At 37.5% G+C, this 22,291-nt stretch overlaps 1 protein-coding gene across 1 annotated transcript in view; it reads left to right on the top strand.

The window, feature by feature from the left end:
• Positions 1 to 22,291, top strand: part of ADGRA1 (adhesion G protein-coupled receptor A1) — a 469,964-nt gene that overhangs the window by 291,085 nt on the left and 156,588 nt on the right. Inside the window, exon 12 of the mRNA XM_073353951.1 lies at positions 698 to 913. Coding sequence (XP_073210052.1) covers positions 698 to 913 — 216 coding nt within the window. The remainder of the gene's footprint in view (positions 1 to 697; positions 914 to 22,291) is intronic.

The raw sequence follows: 22,291 nt of genomic DNA, 5'->3' as shown, positions 1-22,291 counted from the left end.
CCACCTTATAGTCCATTCATCCAGCCCATACTTCTTTAACTTGCTGGCAAGAATACTGTGGGAGACCGTGTCAAAAGCATTGCTAAAGTCAAGGAACAACACGTCCACTGCTTTCCCCTCATCCACAGAGCCAGCTTGACCTATGTAAGTTGTAGTATGTATACATACCCATTTTGATTGAGTGAACCAGAACACGGAAAGGGCAAAAACAGCTCTTGTCTGAGAGGGAAGTTGCACCAATGATAATACTTTTCCCTGCTTTCCAGAACTGTATCTTAACAGACATATTAATGGCTTTTATTGCTGCACAGCATAACGTGGATATGCTTTAGTAGGGAAAGTATCTTAAACTTTCCTGAGTTCTCTCTAATTGTTTCCTGAGTGGAATAGAAACATAAGGAGAGTCAGCAGTAATTTCACTATAAAGGATATAATTTGGAAATGAAACCTAAAGCTTATCTCTCTCCTTAGCTCTACTACATATACATTCAAGATTTTATACAAATCAAATTGAATATGTATGGATGTTTCATATTTTCTATTTTAGGCATTTTATTGAAATGCTTATGTTTATTTCATATGTGTGTGTGTGTGTGTGTATATATAATATACAATGTATACAAAATGCATATTTTGTATCAACGATTCCTTTTAAAGTATGTTAGCAAAATACCAGTTTCTCAATGTGTTTTGACAGATTTCCCTTAATATTGCTCTGGAAGCCTTTATGATCAAGCCATCTAGCTTCATAGGAATGACTTGCACTGCCTTCCAGAAAATATCTGAAAATTCAGACAGGTCACTGATCCATGAGGTGGGGAGCTGGGAAGCAGATTATCACCCAGACCAACATTTGAATTTTAAGTGCAACGATGGCAGTCTCAGTGGTTCTTTCATGAATTTTTCTACCAAAGTAAGTGGTATAAACAGTTGTGTACAACTGACTCATATGTATATATATATATATATATATATATATATATATATATATATATATATATATATTTCTTTTGTATCTTGTATTCAAAGCAGATTACTACTTTACCACTGCAGGACTCAAACTGATTATATTAAATAATTATATGAGCTTTTAATCTTGTACATTGATTAATAAGAAAAGTAATTGTAACTTGTTACTGGTCTTAAATATTTAACTTCAAGTATGATAAAAATGCATATTTTACTTCCAATACTAGTGTGCTGTGTTTACAAATATCGCATAAGTGTTTCCATGCATGATGTAAAAATTCAACATATAAACAGAAATGAGTATATATTTTGCAATTATAATCTTTGGGCTCGATCCTACAAACTTCTACACGTGTGAGCAATCCCATTGAAGTCGATGGGAAATACTGAGTTTTGTCAGGAACTCTCAGGTGAGTTAAGCTTGCATGGACAGTGACATTTTCAGAAAAATTGTCTTTACTTCCACTAAATTGTTTTACGGTTCTTATCTCCAAAACTTGATATAAAAGAAGAGCATTACCTTGGAGTTTTGGAACAGCCTAAGGAAAACAATAATAAATAAGCCTCTTAATAGAATGCAGTATTATTATCAAATAATGAAGTGGTACAATGAAATTTTTATCTAGAGGGAAATGGAAATTTTGCGTTTGGTTGAGTGTGTTATTAAATTTAAGAGAACTAGGGTTGAATTTTAGTTATCCTCCAACAGCATCTCATTTTAATAGGCTTATTCCTGGAAATGCTGAGTACTCCAAAATGATACTTTTCTAGGTAATACTACAAGCTTACTGAACTCTGAGAGTACTTTGATTGCACTTATTTTCCTAGTGCTGCCTTTGGAAGCTCTGTGTAACTTAGGTAATGCCAGTGGAGGGAGCTCTTGGGAGAACCTTGTAAAAATTCTGTCACCAAATTGAAGGAAGGATTGGGTAGCTTTCCTCCCTTTGATAGTTTAGCAGCATCCAGGTAGGGATGAACACCATCTACACAGAGGATAACTTACAAAGATGCTTCTGAAGAGCAACTTTTTAGTCCTTGGAATGCACAAGGTAGAACCTAATGTCAATGATTACATTAAAAAGGAAAAAAAAGAAAGATCCCAAGGGACTAATACTCCTGCACTTTCTTACAAAACAATCTATCTATCAATATAGCTATATACACACACTTCAAACTACACAAGCTGAGCACTGTGCTATATATATGCTATAACTCAAGCAGAAGTTGTGAGCTTGAAGCAGAGTTTACTGGTAAGGTTCTTTGGCCAATCTTATGCAGAAGGTCAGACAAGATGATTATAATGGTCCCTTCTGGCCCTAAAATATCTAAATCTATGAATGTACTTGGTATATTTTTCAGGAACAAGGAATAAACATTTCCAGTAAATGCAGTCCATAGAAGTTTGTTTGCCAAGTGATGATGTCTCCTCCTTTGGTTATGATTAAGCATTTTGGTTTAAATAGGAAAACAAATAGATTCCACAGCCCCTCATCCTCCATGTCTATAAGCACACAGGCATGCAAGATTTATCACAGGCTAAGGCAGAACATTTTGGTTGAAGCCCTTTTTATAAAAATTTGGCAGTGCATCACTGCATTATAATCTTTTCTTACATATTTTGCCATGTTTATAGAAAGCATCCAAGTCAGAATTTCCATCCAAATTTGCGTTTTCATATATAGTTTCAGTGGATAAAAATATTTTTTTAAACTGCAGGTGCAATAGGGTATTTCATAATGCTCTTTAGAACCCCATTGTTCTATAATTATAACCAAATGTAAGATTTTATCAGGAATGTACTGCTAAATTTGATACCAAACTAAGGCTTGCAAATATAGCAAGTCTTCCTTAAAAGGAGACTGTCAAGTTATTTTTCATAACTTTATAATTCATTTTTCTTTTCGCTTTGTTTATAATAACTCCTTGAAAATGAAACCTTTTCCTTACACACATTTCTCCCTTCCAACACATGTGAAAAGTATTTTTCACATGAGTGCTGACCTGCTGGAATCTATCATTCCTTTTGAGAAGAAAAGAGTGCTGAAGCATTTGTTTTACAAAAATGGCAGAGACTGTGTAAACAGATATAAAAATAACAAAGTAGGTTAAATTTTGCCCCTATTAAATTCGACAGTGTCTCTTTAACCTATGCATTAGTAAGTTTAAAGATTATAGCTCGGTATGAGGCAAGCATCTCTTTATTGAATGTTTGTGCTAGATGGACCTTTGGTCTAACCCAGTATAGCCATTCTTATGTTCATCTTATACTGAGAACAGAAGTGACCTCTGTATAGTAGGTAAGGTTAAATTATGCTTTCCATTCTACCTCCTGTTTCTAAAAAGTTATTATGACTGAAAACTTTCACTTTTCAGGTGGAAATGTTCCAGGCTTTGTCACTGTTCAAAGGTGAGCTGGTTTAGAAAGATTAAATAAAGCTGTTTTTTGAATACAAGAGATGTGGAGGAGATAATTTTTTCCTTTTATTATTATCAAAAAAACAATTCTAGCAATATTAAAAAATAAAATCAAAACAGATCTAATGATACATATAAAATGGTTAAGTCTTAAAACTTGACAAGTTCCTCAGCCCCCACCACGCTGCTATGTGACAGTGTGATTCTTCAGTGCGATGTTTCAAACACACTTGTGTCATTTTAGTAATACTGACTTATTGGTAAGTATATGAATGCTTAAGTGATTACAGGCACAGATGTAGAATAAGAAAGAGTTGGATATTCAAACACATGAACAATTCTAAATGGCATCAAGTTTCCAAAGGAAAAAGAACGTTATTCTATACAAGGTTTCATTATTCTTTAAAAGATTAACTTTTTTCTTTTTTTTTCTCTAATCTCTCCTACATATTTTGGTTTGGCATCTCAAGAGGTTATTTCAGTATCACATTCTTCCTGTTCTTTTATTGTTTTATTTATACCTTACACAGAAGTATCTTAACATAGCTGTAAGTCATCTGTGATTTTACAGAACATTGAACAGAGATTAGTAATAAAAGTAATAATACTATTTTAGGCAAAAGGATCATGTGGCATAAGGGCCCCATGCATGGATGCTTTTATATGACTAAGGGCTGGAGGAAAGATAATGTGAAGCACATGGTTCAGACAGAAACATTCGTTAGGGGAGGATCTATTAAAGGGGATATTCTATATCCTAGTAAAGAGGAAAGGATAGTAGTGGTAGGAAATGAAGAGAAATAGTCAAACGAAAGAGTCCCATTCAATTACATCACATGAAGGCAGACAACAAAATATAGACAAATTATATAAGTGCTTGTATACAAATGCTAGAAATCTAAATACTAAGATGGATGAACTTAAGTATTAAATATTGATGTAATAGGCATCACAGAAACTTGGTAGAATGATGGTAATCACTGGGACACAATAATACCAAGGAACAAAATATATAGGCCATGAGTGAGTAGGGCATGCTAGTGTGAGCGTGGCACTATATGTGAAAGAAAGCAGTCCAATATGATAAAAATCTTAAATGACTCAGTTCCATGGAATTTTGGGGAATAGACATTCTATCCCTAAATAATGAATATAGCATCAGGAGTACACTCCCACCCACCTGATTAGGATGGTGACAGTGATTGTGAAATGCTCAGGGAGATTAGAGAGGCAACAAAACCAGAAAATGCAATAATAATGGGGAATTTTAACTATCCCCACATTGGCTGAGTACATGTCACCAGAGGATGGGATATGGAGATAAAGTTTCTAGACACCATTAATGACTGTTCTTGGAGCAGCTAGTCCTGAAACCCAGAAGGGGAGAGGCAATTTTGATTTAGTCCAAAGTAGTCCACAGAATTGGGTCCAAGAGATAAATATAGCTGAACCACTCGGTAATAGCAACCATAATGTAATTAAATTTAACATCCTTAAATAACAAAGAAACCTACCAGAGTAGCATTTAACTTTAGAAAGGGGAACTATACATAAATGAGGAAGCTAATTGAACAGAAATTAAAAGGAAGAGCCATAAGAGTGAAATGCCTGCAAGCTGTATAGAAACTATTTTAAAACACCATAATAGAGGCTCAAACTAAATGAATTCCACAAATTAAAAAAAACTGTAATAGGACAAAAATAATGGCACCATGGCTTAACAATGGCGTTAAAGATGCAAAAATGCATCCTTTAAAAATGGGAACTGAAATCCTACTGCAGAAAACGGAAAAGGGCATAAACCCTGGAAAGTCAAGTGCAAAAGTGTAATTAAGCAGGCCAAAAAAGAATTTGAAGAGCAGATAACAAAAGACACAAAAACTAACAGCAATTTTTTTTTAAGTACCTCAGAAGCCAGAAGCCTTCCCAACAGTCAGTGGGGCCACTGGGAGATCAAGGTGCTAAAGGAGCACTCAAAGCCATTGCAGGGAAGCAAAACAAAATTCTTTGCATCAGTCTTCACCACAGGGGATATGAGGGAGATGCCAATACTTGAGCCATTATTTTTAGATGACACATCTGAAGAATTGTCCCAGATCGATGTGTCAATAGAGGACGTTTTGGAACAAATTGATAAACAGTAATAAGTCACCAGGACCAGATGGTATTCACCCAAGAGTTCTGAAGAAACTCAAATATGAAATTGCAGAACTACTAACTTTGGTATGTAAGCTATTACTTAAATCACCCTCCATAGCAGATGGGTAGAATATAGCTAATGTAACACTGATTTTTTAAAAAGGCTCTAGAGGTGATCCTGGCAATTAAAGGCTAGTAAGTCTGACTTCAGTACCAGGCAAATAGGCTGAAACTATAGTAAAGAACAGAATTGTCAGACACACAGATGAACACACGCTGGGGAAGAGTCAACACAGCTTTTGTTAAAGGGAAATTGTGCCTCACCAATCTATTAGAATTCTTTGAGGGAGTCAACAAGCATGTGGGAAAGGGTCATACAGTTGATACAGTGTACTTGGAATTTCATAATACCTTTGAAAAGGTTCTTCACCAAAGGCTATTAAGCAAACTAAGCAGTCATAGGATAAGAGGGAAGGCCCTTTATTGGATCAGTAACTGGTTAAAAGTTAAGAACACAGGATAGGAATAAATGGTCAGCTTTCTCAGTGAATAGAGATAAATTGCAGGGTCCCCCAAGGATCTGTTCTGGGACCTGTGCTGTTCAACATCTTTATAAATGGTCTGGGAAAGGGGGTGAACAGTGAGGTGGCATAATTTGCAGATGGTACAAAACTACTCAAATTAAGTCCAGAGCATTCTGCAAAGAATTACAAAAGGATCTCACAAAACTGGGTGACTGGGCAACAAAATGGCAGATGAAATTCAATGTTGATAAGTGCTAAGTAGTGCACATTGGAAAACGTCATCCCAACTATACATATAAAATGATAGGGTCTAAATTAGCTGTTACCACTCAAGAAAGATCTTAGAGTCATTGTGGATAGTTCTCTGAAAACATCCACTCAATGTGCAGTCAAAAAAGCAAACAGAACATTGGGAATCATTAAGAAAGGGATAGATAATATGACAGAAAATATCATATTGTCTCTATATTGTCTCCATGCTATTCTCACACCTTGAATAGTGCATGCAGTTTTCGTGGCCCCATCTCAAAAAAGATATATTAGAACAGGAAAAGGTACACGTAAGCATCCTTCATTCCCAATTTAATAAAATAAAATAGAGTGAAACTCAGCTTGATTTAGCTTGAAACATTGTAAGCTGCCTTTTCTTCTCTTTTATCTATACTAAATATAGTAAAGAAACAAGGTGGATGAGGAAATATCTTTGAAGAAAAGCTCTATCTAAGCATGAAAGCTTCTCTCTCACCAACAGAGGTTGGTTCAGTAAAAGATATTACCTCACCCACCCTGTCTCTCTCTAATATTCCGGGACCTACACAGCTACAGCAACACTAACCATAGTAAAAGCAATTCTATAGTGGTGACGTATTTTCTTGATCTGTGTTTTTTAGATGAGAAGGTGTCCATGTCTCAAGCAGAACCTTTTTTAAACTGGTTTCAGATTTATTCTCGGACTGAGCACAGAAGCTGTTTCAATAAGAAGTCGATGCATTTTTTCTAATAGTAATCATACAAAGTAATGCTCAAACACACTCTTTTCCCTTCCATTTGTAAAATGGAGACAGTGGGACAGATCCTGCAGACCTTCCTCCTTATTCAGGCAAAACCCGCACTGAAGTCAGTAAGGCATTTACCTAAGAGAAGATTATAAGCTTTGATCCGATACATTTGTATCAGGCACTGGCAGAGAAAAGATTCCACTTCCATCTTATTGTTAATTATTTTTATTGTTATCATCATCATTAGTATCAGTTTTTATTGGTGTAGCATCCAAAGGCCTCAAACGTTTTGGGGGTCCCATGGTGCTGGGAAGTAGACTAACATGTAAACAGACACAATTGCAGTGCAGAAGAGTTTGCAATGTAATTTGAAACAAGATGCAAGTCAATCTTTTTCAGCTCCTTAAATACAGCACACTTTTATATCTAGAAAATGTAGAAATAATAAGCTCCGCAAATTAAGAGGAGTATAAAAACAAATGTGCCCTTGGAACATAGAGCATTTAAATTATTGCTGGACCCAATTGTGAGTGGTCCTTGTGTTGGGGATGGGGGAGGAATGCAAAGAGTCTCCTTTCCCTATGTGTGCAAGGGTTACCTATGAAAATAGGAGTGTTTACCCCTTCCTCCCCCGATAAGCAAATCATCCAGAAAGGGGCAGAGAGGAATGTGGGACACTGGCACTAGAATGTGCTTGGGAGGAGCAATCAGCTCTGTTCTGATGGCTGGTGCAGAGTGTGCACCCTCATAAGCACTGAGCAGCCATCTTTACAGTTACTAAAGACCTTCACCGGTGACACCTTTTCTATTTCTCCCCTGCCTCGCCACCAAAACCCTTTCCTCAGTTTGCATTTCCATGCTTTAGTGTGAAGTTTCATCTGTACCTCCAGCTCTTAGTAATAGTAGAAAGTATGGAATTAAGTAGTTATTTTCCCCTGGGTCTATGAACATTTCTTCTGTTACCATGCTGCTATAGGGTAACGCAAAGCTTGCTTTCAAACCCATATGCAATACTGAAGGGAAACCCTCAGTACTGAATGTACACACAGGAAGAAGATGGAAATTGAAAAGAATGTTTTACTTATTTAGCATGCAAAACAATTTTGGAGTATATGAGATATTTTGAGAGAAGTGATTTCATTAAGTGGATCATTGCCTATCATGTGAATGTGTATGTGAATTTATAAATATTATATCAGCACATTGTTGCTGTTTATAGATGAGGCTGAGTGGCAGTTCCTATCGTATTTTCATGGGTTTTATTGCTTGACTAAAAAAATTAGTCAGAGCTTAAATTTAAGAGGTGAGTTTGCAGCATTAAGTACATTCCTTAACTTAATTCTATAAGTGAGAGTTTTCCACAGACTGGCTTTTCTCTGCCACTAGTAAGTTAAACAGTTCTCTTTTAATTTATTTTAAACAGTTGAGTAGCTATATTTCACCTGTTCTGTACCTGTTCTCTCCCAATAAAATGAGCTGGAGAATTCCAGCTATCTGATCCATGCTGATTCCCCACTGCCCTGCACTTTGCAAAAGCTATTTATACCTGTGCAAACTAGATGCAAAATGAAACCTTACTGATTGACAATAGTGATTGTACAGTTGTAAATGACTACACAAGGTGCAAGAAAATGGAGAATCAGGCCCATCAGTGGCAGTGATGGGAGGCTGATGGTCTCAGTTTCAAAGACTACTTTTCATTTTTAATTATTCTTTTAGCATTTCCTTAATTAGACCTGGGTGAATATGGGTGGGGGCGGAGGAGCAAAAGCCACAAAATCACTACAACAGTACTCTTACTAATCCCTGTTATTTGCTTTCCACCAACATAAGTACTAACTGTTGTTGTCCTCAAAAACGTTTGAGGAAAGAGAAATATTTACATGATTTTGTCCTGGAAGTATATAACTATCTTGTAATTTATTTATGAGATATTTAATCATCCAATTCAGGGAGCATAAACAAAACCCACATGTTGTAGATGACCAGTTACACAATAAAAGAATAGTAAATACTCAAGCAGTAGCCACAATAAGTAGTTTGAAAACAATTTATGGATGTAGGGTGAAATATATTGTCATTTGAATAATAAACTCCTAACATTGGGAGCCTGCTATTTCTATTTTCATAAATAGAAAAATATGGCAAAATGATTAAATACTTTGCTGTGAATAGATCATCCAGTTGTAGCCTTTGGGAAGGAGGAAAACTAAACTGGGCATAATGTACTGAATACAGAGTTAAACAGGTAAAATAAAACAAATTATAAGGACAAAAAAAATTAAAACTAAATTACAAAAATGGCACCTGCGAGAGAGACAGAGAAAGAGCAGTCATTCACAGAAGTTTAGGAAACAATTTTTAATACATTTCAACATCCAGTTCTGATTCCACTATCAGCAAGACCCTTCTGGGAGAATAACGTGTAATGTTCTCAAGATGTCCTAAAGCCTGCAGTTCATTCCTGTCTGATTCACAGATTTTCAATTTAATTTTCATTTCAACTTTAGGATGTTTTCCATAAAGTAAGTCAAGGCAGTAACTCCAGAATCCAATGGAGAGTGAACAAAAGAAAGGGAGTATCTAATAGTGAGAGCTAAAGGTATTGCAAGTAGGCACCATGCAAGTTCCCCCCTATGCGCGCACACAGAGCTTTACCATTATTGTCATCAAACCTCTTACCTCTGAAGAGAAAGAAAATCAGAACAATTTGATTATACCAAGTCAATAATAATAATAAAGTATTTTAGTATGACTTCAGACTTAGGGGAAAATACTGGAACCATTATGTGTGTGTGTGTGTGTGTTCAAGAAAGGACAAGTTGGTTTAGATTTTTTCCACAATGCTTGAGATTGAAGAACATCAATCATTCTTTATTATATGCTGCCAGAATTTCAGACTTCTGATCCTTCTGGTTTATATTTTGGCCCTTGTCCTAAAAACTCACAACTAGGACTGATTCCATCTCTTGCTCTGGCTGCATTGGTTGCTATCAAGCTATCACAAGAAGTGATATTCCTGCATTTTGGGGTCAGATATTGTGAGAACAACTCATGAAATTTCAGTCCTGTCAAATCTGAACCCAAATTCTAGTCTTGATTCAAGCTCAGACCTGAAATCCAGTTTAAACTTAATATGACCCATATTGAACATGTACAGTACATTAAATATATAGCCCTTCTATACTATCATTAAAATTCTGTTAAAAGAAAACTTTTAAAAAACTTTTAATATCACAGTCAAATTTGTAATATAGATAGGGCCTTAGAGTTAGTGTCATAAATAGACTTTGAAAAAGCGTTTTACTTGCAGGTCTCAGCTTAAGTGATTGCTGTTTCAGAGTATAAACCACAATAAAAAGCCTTACCTCCCTTCGGGTCTTCTCACAGAGAGGTGAATCATCGAGTTAATGCTTCAGAGGTGCAACAATAATATTCGTTTCCTGTATGTATGCCTTGCATTTTAAAATTCAAGGTAGGCACATTGCACTCCACACATTCCTATTAGCTTTTCAGTTCTATTTACTTCTTATGTTTTTCAGAGTGAGACTGGCCTTTTGATTTGTCGGGTTGCATTACAGGAGATGTCCGTAGGTTGGGATGTTAAAAGTTGAATTGGTATTATAACTTTAAACATGTCAACCATGAAGAAACATACCTGGATTTTAAAGTACCTTGACAAAAACCTATGCTTATTTGTTCACGGTATAATATTTTCAGATGTTAAATAATATTATTCAATGGAACTGTTACCATAATGACTTGTGAATTGAAAAATATGCAATCAACTTGTGAGAAGCAGTTTTCCTTTTGCCCAGAATCAATTTTGAATTTCAAATTATAAAAATAGTGTGTAAATTTTAGTAATTGTAAAGATGATGATCATAAGTCACTAGGTAGAAGTGCTTGAGTTAAAAGAGTGGAGGACAGAATATAGTACAACTGCTTCCACCACGAAAGAGGGAAAAAAACATTTTTGAGCTAGGATCAAGCATGGAAAACTGAAGCCCAAAGAGGAATTTGAAGGGGAAAGTTATAAGGTCCAGAAAATAGGTCTCATAATGAAAGTGCCTTCTACTCTATAATTCAGCATGTGTGAAATTGTCAGAATCTTTGTGGATAATTAATTGTATCTGTTCAGAAGCTGCCTAGCAGAGTGTGCACTAATTAACTTTCCCATTAATGCAAAAGCTAGTTCTTATATAAATAATTATTATTTATACTGAAAGTGTCAAAACCCAGAATGTTTCACATGCAGGGCTAAACAGCTATAGGTTTCAAAATGGTTTTCATACTGAACTTTTTAAAACCAGCCAGTTTTGACTTGGCTTTTGAACAATAACTCTTCTTCTGTTACTTTGAAGACTGGGAAGACATTTGGAAGCAGCTTTTCCAGCTCTCCAGTGGATAAAGTTTCAAAAGAGTGTCCTTCATTTTGCGGTTCCAGTTTGTGCCAACAACTGATTTGTGTGCACAGTTGAGTCCTTAAAGCTCTAACTACATAACAAGCTGAATCAAGAAAGCACTTAACAATACGCATGTGTTTAAAGCCTATTGACTGTAATGGGAAGTGCATCCATTACAGATATACAGTTCAGTTTTGCTCAAAATTTGGATACCCACAAAATATAGGCAAGATAAATTCAGATAAGGGAATTCAGAAGTATAGGGAAATGAAAAAAATGGTAAAAGTTAGTAGAATCTAATTTCAAGATTACATTTTTTCTACTTGCTGACATATAAATACTTCATGGCAACTTTCACAAGATTATGAGTGCTTTAACCAGATTGTCCTAGCCAAATCTGCCAACATAAAATTCTCCCAGTAAATTCAGTTGGATCTGATTTTCTTCACTTCTACATTTAATGTATTATGCGATGAAACAATGACTGTTTCAGTCAGGAGATGGCTATGCATCAGTTACAGGTGATGTGATTCGAAGAAATCTCTTTGGGTATAAATACGCACACAAACAAAATCATAGCCATAAAAGTCAACCTTTAACGCACAGTAGTATTAGAGATACCATGGTGGGTATTCTTTATTTAGAAGATGGGAGAACAGCAGTATCTCTGATGCCGCAGCGTGGTAACATTTAGTAAATTGATAGGTACGCGTAGGGTATAATAGAAGATATGGTGCTCTAAGCCACATTAATTGCCACCAGTTCCCTAATAAACATTTTGCTGGCTTCAGATGGAATAGTACAGTAACACCAAAAAAAATGTCCAGATGCAAGTGTATGTAAGATTAGTAAGAAATTGTCTTTTCTAGTTTGTGCTGCTTCAAGAGAACAGATACACAACAGAGGACTGACTTTTCTAATTTACAGGTACTGTATATCATCTGGAGGCAGTTAGACTCAATGCTGATAAGAAAGAGAAGGGAAGATAACATACCAATAACCAATAACTTACATTGGTTTCAGATTTTCTTATCCAAGTATTGCAAGGCACTTCCTCAGTATATAAATCAAGATTGAGTAATAAATGTTCTGTTTACAGACTAGAATTTTGTAATTTGTTCTTCTACCTTTTCATCACCCACCACTGTGATATCCAAGTGCAAAAAGCATCCTGCTATTGTAATATTAAATATTGATGTCTTTTGGGGTGTTTGCTGTGGATATTCATGAGGAAATTGGCTCAAATGCTACATAGTCTGCACCTATGTTTGTACAGTAATTCTTTTGAATCTATTGCTTCTTTCTGTGTGTGTGTACTTGGTTGCTACTTTCACACCGGGATATCCTTACATTCCATAGACAGTTTACGAGATTTTTTTCCTTCCTGTGTCATTTGACTGGCTTTTTTAATCCATTAAGGTTTCAGTTTCAAGATTTATGATATAATGGGATGTGTTGTAAGTAGACTGTATACACATGTACTGTACCTATCATTCCATTCATATCAATGCCAAAATATGTACTGATGACTTGCAATATTCTTTTTGATAAGAACGGAGACCTAGGAAAAATAGAAAGGTAGCTATATTAAAAATGAAGTCACTGGGCCATTGTTGTATTGTTGCAGCTATCAAGTTGATGATGCAACCTGAAATCATAATTAGGCATAAATCTTTAATATATCTAGCGTCGAGAATGGGAATAGTCAGCTGGAGTGGACTATCATCTATTTTCAATTGGACTTGAGTGGGGCATAGGACTTGTGCTGGCCCTCTTCACAGGAATGAATTTGTTTGTAGTTACTTTGAGAAGTAAAAAACAGTTGTGGGGAAAACTGAGCATCTTTTTTTCAGTTGCTGGATCAGGTCATTTTAATGAGAAGAAGATTTACTCACCTCCTTTTTTTAAAAAAATTGCCAGAATGCATCCCCTCCCCCACCCTCCCCCAAAACCAAATCATCTATGTAAATACCTATACTTCCTACAATGATCCCTCTATATGGACGACAATTTGCCACCTCATATTTCCTACCTTATCATAGTTTTATTTTTATAGTCTTTTAAATGTAAATGCTCCCCTCCTGTTACAAATATCTAAAAAAAAAAAAAAAATTACCAAGAAGATTAAATTGCGCTATAATAATAGATTTCACATGTACAACAAATGGGTAATGTATTATGTACACACTAATCATTCCCACTTTTCCCATCATCTCATTGTTTATTTCATGTATGCTTTTAGATTTTTAGCTATGCAGTTACTTATCCTTCCACATAAGTTCTTCCAAAAAAAATTTTTAAAAAGGAAAAAGGATTTTATCTCATTTTCCTATACTTTATATATAGCTTCTGTTTGCTTTTGTGGTAATAATAAAAACATCTTTAAAATGTATCCTACAGATATCTTGCATCTTGCCTCTTACTGTCATATGTCGCCTTCTTTCAGCAAATAAAATGTTCATTATGCAAATAGTAGTATCAGTTGCCAAGCAGTTGTTACATCTATAACTTTATCTCTGGACTGATGTTTCTGTAGGCATGAGTTATCTTTAAAACAACAAATGTTTGGATAAAAATACCAGGTTTGAACAAAATTTGACAATGTTCAGTTTCCCAAAAAGTGTTCACAAAACCAAAGATAAATCTATTCATCTAGCTGTATAATTTATGTTAGGTTGTCCATTAAAGACATATGGAGTTTGCATTTCCAATATAGATATATATGAAATTTGGGTAGGGAAAAGAAATAAGAAACACAAGATTGAAAAAATTGTAAAATTGTATCTGACAAGAAATTCTTTCCTTTCACTCTCCTCTGACTTTCTTGAATCCTGTAAAATACATATTTTACATGACTTGTCAGACATATCTGAAAGATTGATCAAGCTATCTATTTCTAATTCAAAATGGTGTGTGTAAGAAAGATTCTTCTTATTCTCTTTGCATTCTCCCCTGTTATGGAAAGTACTTTTCATGATTTCCCAAAGTGCATTAGAAGATAGGATTATTATTATGAGTCAAGAAAGCAAAATTGCCAAACTTCTTCATGTGCAATGTGCTGTTAAATAATAGCTTGTACACTAATTAAGATAAATCTGATAATAAAACCACACTGATATTGTAACAGTTAATAATATAGCACTTCAGTTGTTAGAATATATTTGAAGTTAACTTAATGGTATTAACTATAATAAAGAACAAGTAGAACACTGAGTACTGTACAAGTTTCCTGGGGCATGATTCTGAGGAAGCCCTCAGCACCTCAAGAACTAGACCCTAAATCTAATAGAGCAATTTACTGCAGTTATGATGTGTTTTTCATATGTGGCCCATTTTAAGACATACCATATCATGCTGTACCATAGTTCCATATATGAGCTGAATACCTGTAACTGCTCTTTCTAATCTTTGGCTTCCAAGGGCCACTTTATTTTCAGTCATCAAAATATACTTGATACTGAATAGCAAAATGTACTTATGCTGTATATATTACAAAAGTAGCAACCAGGGGATAGTTACAGTTGGCTAATCCAAAGTGTTCTTTCTACAGGGCAGTTTCGCTACACTGTCTACTTCTCCTATTTACAGTAGGGGAGCTCAGTTTTCAAATTTGGATGACTTAGAGCAGTGGTTTTCAATCTGTGGTCCGCCGACCCCGTGGGACCACAAACTATGTCTAAGATTTTCAAAGGGTGCACACCTCCATGTGAATTTTTTTAGGGGTCCACAAATGAAAAAGGTTGAAAATCACTAACTGAGGGTGCCCACCTTCACACCAGAAGATTAGAACTTAAAATAGGTTGGGTGTGTGAATGAAGATTTGAGAGGCCAAATGCAGTTATTGGACTTAGGTGACCAAGTTTGAAAATATGCTCACAGTGGCTGTTTAACTATCAGCCATCCATCCATCCCATTAGAGAATATTTTTATTAAATTTTATATAATTAAATGTCAAAAAGTGAACAATTTTAATTTACACTTATTTGAAGAAAAGTTCAGGAAACATCAAACCTTTATTGCACTACATGATGCATGGATTTTTGGCAGCTCACATTATAAAGTGAAGTGCACTTTTAATTGCATCTCAGTTCTTTCATTGTTTGCTAACTCTTTCATTGGGAAGTTTTCTCTAGCCCCACAAATATCAGCTGTCTTTGTAATTGAGAGTCACGTCAGTTTCACACAATAACAATCTTGCTGACTATTAAATAATTCTTACTTTACCTAGTCCATCTAGTAATTGTTTGTAGACTCCACCCTGTGGTGTGGATCCAGCCTTTCCCTTTTCTTTTTCAGGGGTATGGATCCTTGGTTCACCTATGAGAGTGTCTGGTGCCTCCACTCAGGGAAACCCTTCCTAGTGCAGAGAACACAGTGGGTTTGTCCCTAGATAAAATATTTAACACACAATCATTGGCCAGCTTTGAACAAAATAGAAAAATAAATAAAGAGGGGTGTTCTTCCAAAGTCTCCATACCAAGGATGGTAAGACTGTCTTTGTGGCTCTCTGATCTGGATTCCCATGTACAGTTAGACGGGCTCTTGGTATCCTGACTGTGACTCTCCTCAGCCTCCTGGGTTTCTGATATCTGCTCAGATGACACTGCTCAGTGTCCCCGGATCCCAGGAGTTCCAAGTCTTCCCTTGCATAGGACTGTGGAGGGTAGAAGGCTCACCCCCAGGTGTGTAGCTTCTCTCTCTGCTCCACTCCCCAAATACAGCTAAAACCAAAAGTAAAACCAAACCCTTTGTCTTTGACTTCTGGCTTATGATTGGTTCTGGTAGTGTTGCTAGCCAGTTCTATCTCTGTCCTGGACTCTAGGTAACCTGAAATCAGAGTCCTGAGCCTCTGCTACTATTAATGCTATAGTCTAAGGGTGAGTCCCCTAAATGCTCAGTGTGGTATTTCAGAAGCACCCCCTCTAAAGGGGTTACACATATTCAAATTCACATGGACTTAGCTTTATTACCCAGGTCTAAATCGTAATGGTCAGTGTTCTCACCTCACAGTTGGTTTCAAGTAAAGAGAATGGGCCTTTCCCAAGTTACTGCCTTGCGTGAATTAAATTATTGCCGAAATTTATGAATGACATTTTCTAGCTGTTTGCAGTCCCATTGGAATGTATTGTAGATCTCCAATGCATCTGGGTTTATGTGGAGAATTTCAGCCTGTCTCATTTGTCTTCAATGCCTGTTGCTTCCAGCAGAACCTGAAAGTGTTACATCTAGCTCTGCCTGTATTCTGCCCAGTTCCTTTTCAGATTGGCAACTTCAGGCAGCTTCCTTTTGTTATATTTTTGGCAGCTCTTCAGTTCTCTTCTGAAGCTAAGAATCATGCTGAGAAGAGAGACTGATCTTTATTTCTTGTCCTGGTCAAATGATGATGACATACATCAAGGCTGCAACAGATTAATTGCTCCTGTCATGTGACAGGGTTCAGTATCCAGTAACTTCTGTAGTTGTTGTTACTCATTGGCATTCTAGAGGCTGTCTGAATCCTTGTGATTTTTTTCTTCTTCTTTACACATTCTCCTTTTCGGGTCACTGGGAAAACCAGGGCTGGATGGAACCACTCTAAAGTGACCTTCTATTTCTTTGACTAGCCACCCTATAAAACAATTCCTTGAAACAGGTGCGATCAGCGTCTGCCAGCCCCAGAGGGAATATATGGCATATTCCTGCCCCAGTTGGTTGCAAATCAGAATTCCTGTGTGTTTACTAAAACACGGAGTGTAAATTTCTGTGGAGGCAGGAATTAGCAGAGTTGCCAACTCTCACGATTTTGAGATAATTGTTTTTATTAAAGCCCCAGCTACTGGAATCCAGTAATGACATGAGAATCTGAGCTTTCATTTAAAAACCGGGCAAGTTTGTAGCCCTCATTGTTTCAGAGAAAATCTTAATGGCTCAGAAGATGCAAGGCAAATAAAATAATCTGAAATGTTTATTTTTAAAAAACAAATCTCATAACTTTGGGATCATGTCTTATTATTTTTGAATGCATGGACTTGGCCGTACTCAATTGGCAATATTTTACAAAATTAGTTTTGAAGAAATAATATAAGAATTAGTTACCATATAAATAGAATAAATGATGAGTTTATGCGTTATGAGTTCAATGTAAACTTGTGTGTATAGATATATAAACCAATAACAAGAAAACCAAACCAAAAATAGCACAGAGAAAGAAATGAACAAGAAAAGAGAGAAGGAGGGGGGATGTGATATCAAAATAGGATAATACATTGTAGAGTCAATCTTTTGTGGGGTTAAAGCCCCAGGGAGATGGAATAATGTCTCTTGCAATAAAACAAGTAATTGTTTTTTAAATTACCTTAAGAAGCCTCGTCAGAGTAAAAAGAGTTGACTGAAACTGTGACTCATTTTTGTCTGCTGTTTTAGACTGTGTCTTACGTTACAATTTTTGTAACATATGAAGTAAGATTGCATGACTACCATTCCCCTGGGCCCCTCACAAAGAAGACATACGCACTGCATCTCACAAGGCTATCTCAATGAAAGTAATTTTATCTAAATAAATGTTGATCTGCTGATTCATGTTTGGATAGAGAGCACTTCCTGCATTATTGAATTATGTATGGTTGGCATATCATATATAAAATGTGAAGGAGAGGTTGTAAATTAATTAAGCTCTTATTCAATGCATACTGTGGAGATCTAAAAAAGTGCTACCAGATATGATCATAGCCAATCTACTGAATGTATTTTATAAAAAATTATCTTCAAAATTCCATATTTTCAGCACTGAATTAATCTATTGTTCTAAACTAGTTTTCGTATTTCCTTTCCATATTGTTAAGATTTGTCTTAGTTTTAATGCCTCAATAGTTCTAATGAACCATTTACATCTGATTTTAAAGTTAAGAATTCAGGATATATATCCAGGATGCAACTTTACGTATATTCCCCAGAGTTAGAGTACTGTGAAGTTATTCTTTCCATCATCATTAATCCACAATGGAGCTACAAATATTCATTCTCCATGCTTATATATGAGTTTTCTTTGACTCCAAGAATACTTCTAGATGCTATGTCTACAAATAGTCTGTAAAGACAATTGAAAGTCCAAACACATTTGTTGTATGAACTTAAAGTGAATTCCTTCTACAAATAAGTCTGTTGATTCATCATTTATGTTTCTGATGATAAACTTCCAGTTTGTTTATAATATAGACTGATTGGAATGTTATTCTCATAGCATCTTGGGGAATTACTCAATGTATATCTGTTGAATTATGCATGAAGGGAACTTATCTAGCTGATTTAATAAAGACTCAGACAGATTATCTTAAAATGAGTCTGTAGGCTGAATGGTCACATGTACATGCAGCTATTTGATTTATGCATGCACACTGGCTATCATTTACACAGTTTCCGTGGATTGCTTAGGTCACAGACTTGGTCCTGGTACCAGCAGAATGGACCTGACTAACCCTTTGAGAGCACCGATCCACTCAAGTGGGCCACCTGCCTTCAGGCAGACAACAAAGCCCTGCAGGCCCGTGTCGTCCAGCTGACCTCAGAGAATGTGCTCTTGCAGGAGCAATTCATGCAGTTGTATGCTGAAAATGCTGCACTCCAGACATGGCTCACAGAGCCCTGTTCCCCTCTATATCTGCTGGAATGGTTTGATGGTAATCACCAGCTATTCCAGGGTTTTATAAACCAGTGCCGTCTTCTGTTCATGATGCACCCTCAGTCCTGTATTACTGATTGTGCAAAGGTGAGCCTGGTTATCAGCCTGCTGTCCAGGGAAGTATTAGACTGGGCTTCCCCCTGCGTGGAGTGTGACAGCCCAGTATTGTCCATCTGGGAGGTCTTCCTCCAAGGCATGTCAGTGCTATTTGACAATCCACATTGAGCTCAACCAGCAGAGGCTTCCCTAAGGAAGCTTAACAGGGGCACTGTAGCCTCTTATGCCATGCAGTTCTTCTGCCTCAATGCCAATACCGACTGGAGCAAGGCATCACAGATGTACTAGTATACCCGGTGTTTGATGTCTCACTTTTGAAGCCCTCGATCGAAAACCCTTTTCCTCCCATAAGATGGACACCTTTTCCACTGATACAGATAAAGGGCAACGAGAAATACGTGTTTAATGAAATCCTGAACTCAAAACATAAATGTGGCAAGCTGTTGTATCTTGTTGACTGGAAGAGATATGGTCCTCACGAATGGATTCAGGAACCTGAGGAAAAAGTCCATGCCCCTGCGCTTGTACAAGCATTCCATAGGAATCCCCCTGAAAAGTCTGGTCCCACATCGCCTCAATGGTGCCCCTTGGGGAGGGAATGGTGTCAGAGACCAGGCTGTTGTACCAATAAAATAAAAACCAGCAGGATCTTATTAAAGGGAAAAAGGCAAAATACCACATTTATTGTGAATACAGAAAGAATCATAGTAAGCAGTTAGTTATAGCTATAACATTCCATTCAATCTCCTATTTATTCACACATTCATTCATACAAACACACACACACATACACACCCACACACACAGGTTCTGCAAGGTTGTCATCATAGTTACCAGCCTTAGAGTTGCTCATGCTAAGCCACTGGCCAGGTGGCCTGGACATGAGGAGGGAGCAGGGCCTTGTCAGATGCTCATCTGATGCTCCTGGAAGTTGGTTTGCAGAATCAGACCCCAAAGTTCTCACTTTTTAGAGTCTATTTTTATAGGAATTTCTTCCTATGCCAGTCTATGGGAATTGCTTCATCATGCTGTTGCTGAATCAATCAGCAGATAGCACATTCCTGACGGCTCCAAGATGTTATCTTGTTCTTTGGTTCTCCCATCCTTGAGGCTGTTGGGTGGATTCCAGTCTGCCCTCCGGGGGGGTCCTCTGGTTATTTCCACTTGACGCCTTCTTCAGCCGATGGACACTGGATTCTTAGGCTGGCACCTCCCTGATCATTCAGTTATTATCCACACCAAGCATCCATCCACATACATCCTCTATCTCTATTTTAATCACAATTGTTAATACAACAAAAGGGCGGGGAGTCTCTGGGTGCTGTTTCTGTTGTTACAGAGTATTGCTTTGAGTCTCTCTCTCTGTGAATTGCTTTGAGAATAGACTCTGTCTTAGAATGTACTAACACAATTAGCAGCTTGCAAGTTTCACACATAGAGGGAGAGAAACAGTACCAAAAACCAAGAGACCTCTTAATTAGTAATACCCTGGAATTTAAACTCTGGGGAATCAAACTCATTTGTGATTTTAATACAGAACTTCTTTAATATGATCCAACAAGGCGTCTTGAAGCCTGGTCCACAGGGTTCTTTGAAACTAGTAAGTTCCAACCTGCAATCCAGTGACCTGCAAACTGTCATCAGAAGAGGAGCTGAACTCTGATAGAGGATCTCAGTCCTGGGAACTACTTGGCTCAGAGCTTCCATTTAAACCCAGCACAGAATCAGGAAGTTGTTGATGCAAATGGTTTCACCCTGCTTCAGACTATTGCCCCTGCAATACCTGTTCTTGCTCTCCTGGTAACCTGACCCTGCCTGATTCGTCCTCCAACCATTAGGTCAGACTGCCCACACCCCAGTCATGACAGACGGGTAGATTTGAAGTTCTGGTAGGTCTTAATGGACTAGGTCTTAGTCAGGGGTGAAAGCAACAGAAAAGACTTACCAGTACAGGGGCCTGGCTCTGGGCCCCCAGAAGGAGCAGGGCCTCGGGCAGAAGGGGCTTCCCCCAACCAGCTCTTCCACGCTGCCCAGCCTGTGCTGCCTGGGACTCTGGGGGCGATTTAAAAGGCCCGGGGCGGCAGCTGGGAGCCCTGGGCCCTTTTAAATCACCGGGCCGCAGGGCAGCTGCCCCTTTTGTGCCACGCCTCTGCCCCCACCCCATCAGCGGCTCTGTCGGGGGTGGGCAAAAGGGCCAGCGACATTAAGCGCTTTAACATTGGCTGTGTACGGGCCGGTACCGGCAGGCACTTCTTACTGGTATGCCATACCGGCCCCCTTTCACCTCTGGTCTCTACCCTTATTGTTTTCTATTTATCTCCCATTGAATTTTTTATTGTATGGTATTTATGTGCTAAATTATCATTCTTAATATACAAAATATTGACACCAAAAACATCTATTAATTGCCTCTGTGTGTCCATAAGCATTTACTTCATCAAAACTGCTAACAAAAGAACTATTCTTAGGTTTGCTACCATCAATCCATGAACTATGTTGTTTTTCTATACTTCCAATGTAACTGCAAAAAAGTCCTTAGCAATTGCTGTAAATGTAAAGCAGACTAGAGGCTATGAATTATGGATAGACAAAAGAGCATTGAATTGTATTTCTTTACTAAATATAGATTAAAGCTCCTCAGACCAAAAGTTTGATGAACCAGAATTGAAAAACACAATGGCTAATTCAGTATGTGCAGGTCATACAGTAGGGTTAACAGCTGTCTAGCTTATGCTTCACTGATCAACATATGCTGCAATTCTGACTGGAAAAGAAAAGAGTAGGCCTAAGAATTGATGCTTAAAACACCACCTCCTTAAGAGAGTCCATCACAAAAAGCATCCTGCATTTAATAAATTCGCTTTGGTGACCAGTATTTTATAAAGCAGCGGTTCCCAAACTTGTTCCACTGCTTGTGCAGGGAAAGCCCCTGGCAGGCTGGGCCGGTTTGTTTAACGGCCGCATCCGCAGGTTCCCAGTTCCCGCGGTTCACTGCTCCAGGCCAATGGGAGCCGTTGGAAGCGGTGCGGGCCGAGGGATGTACTGGTCGCTGCTTCCAGCAGCTCCCATTGGCCTGGAGCAGTAACCACGGCCACTGGGAGCCGCGATCGGCCGAACCTGCAGATG

Source organism: Lepidochelys kempii, chromosome 7 (assembly GCF_965140285.1).
Source record: "Lepidochelys kempii isolate rLepKem1 chromosome 7, rLepKem1.hap1, whole genome shotgun sequence".
Lineage (NCBI taxonomy): Eukaryota > Metazoa > Chordata > Testudines > Cheloniidae > Lepidochelys > Lepidochelys kempii.
Note: the sequence above shows the minus strand (reverse complement) of the source record. Positions and strands in the feature narration are given on the sequence as shown.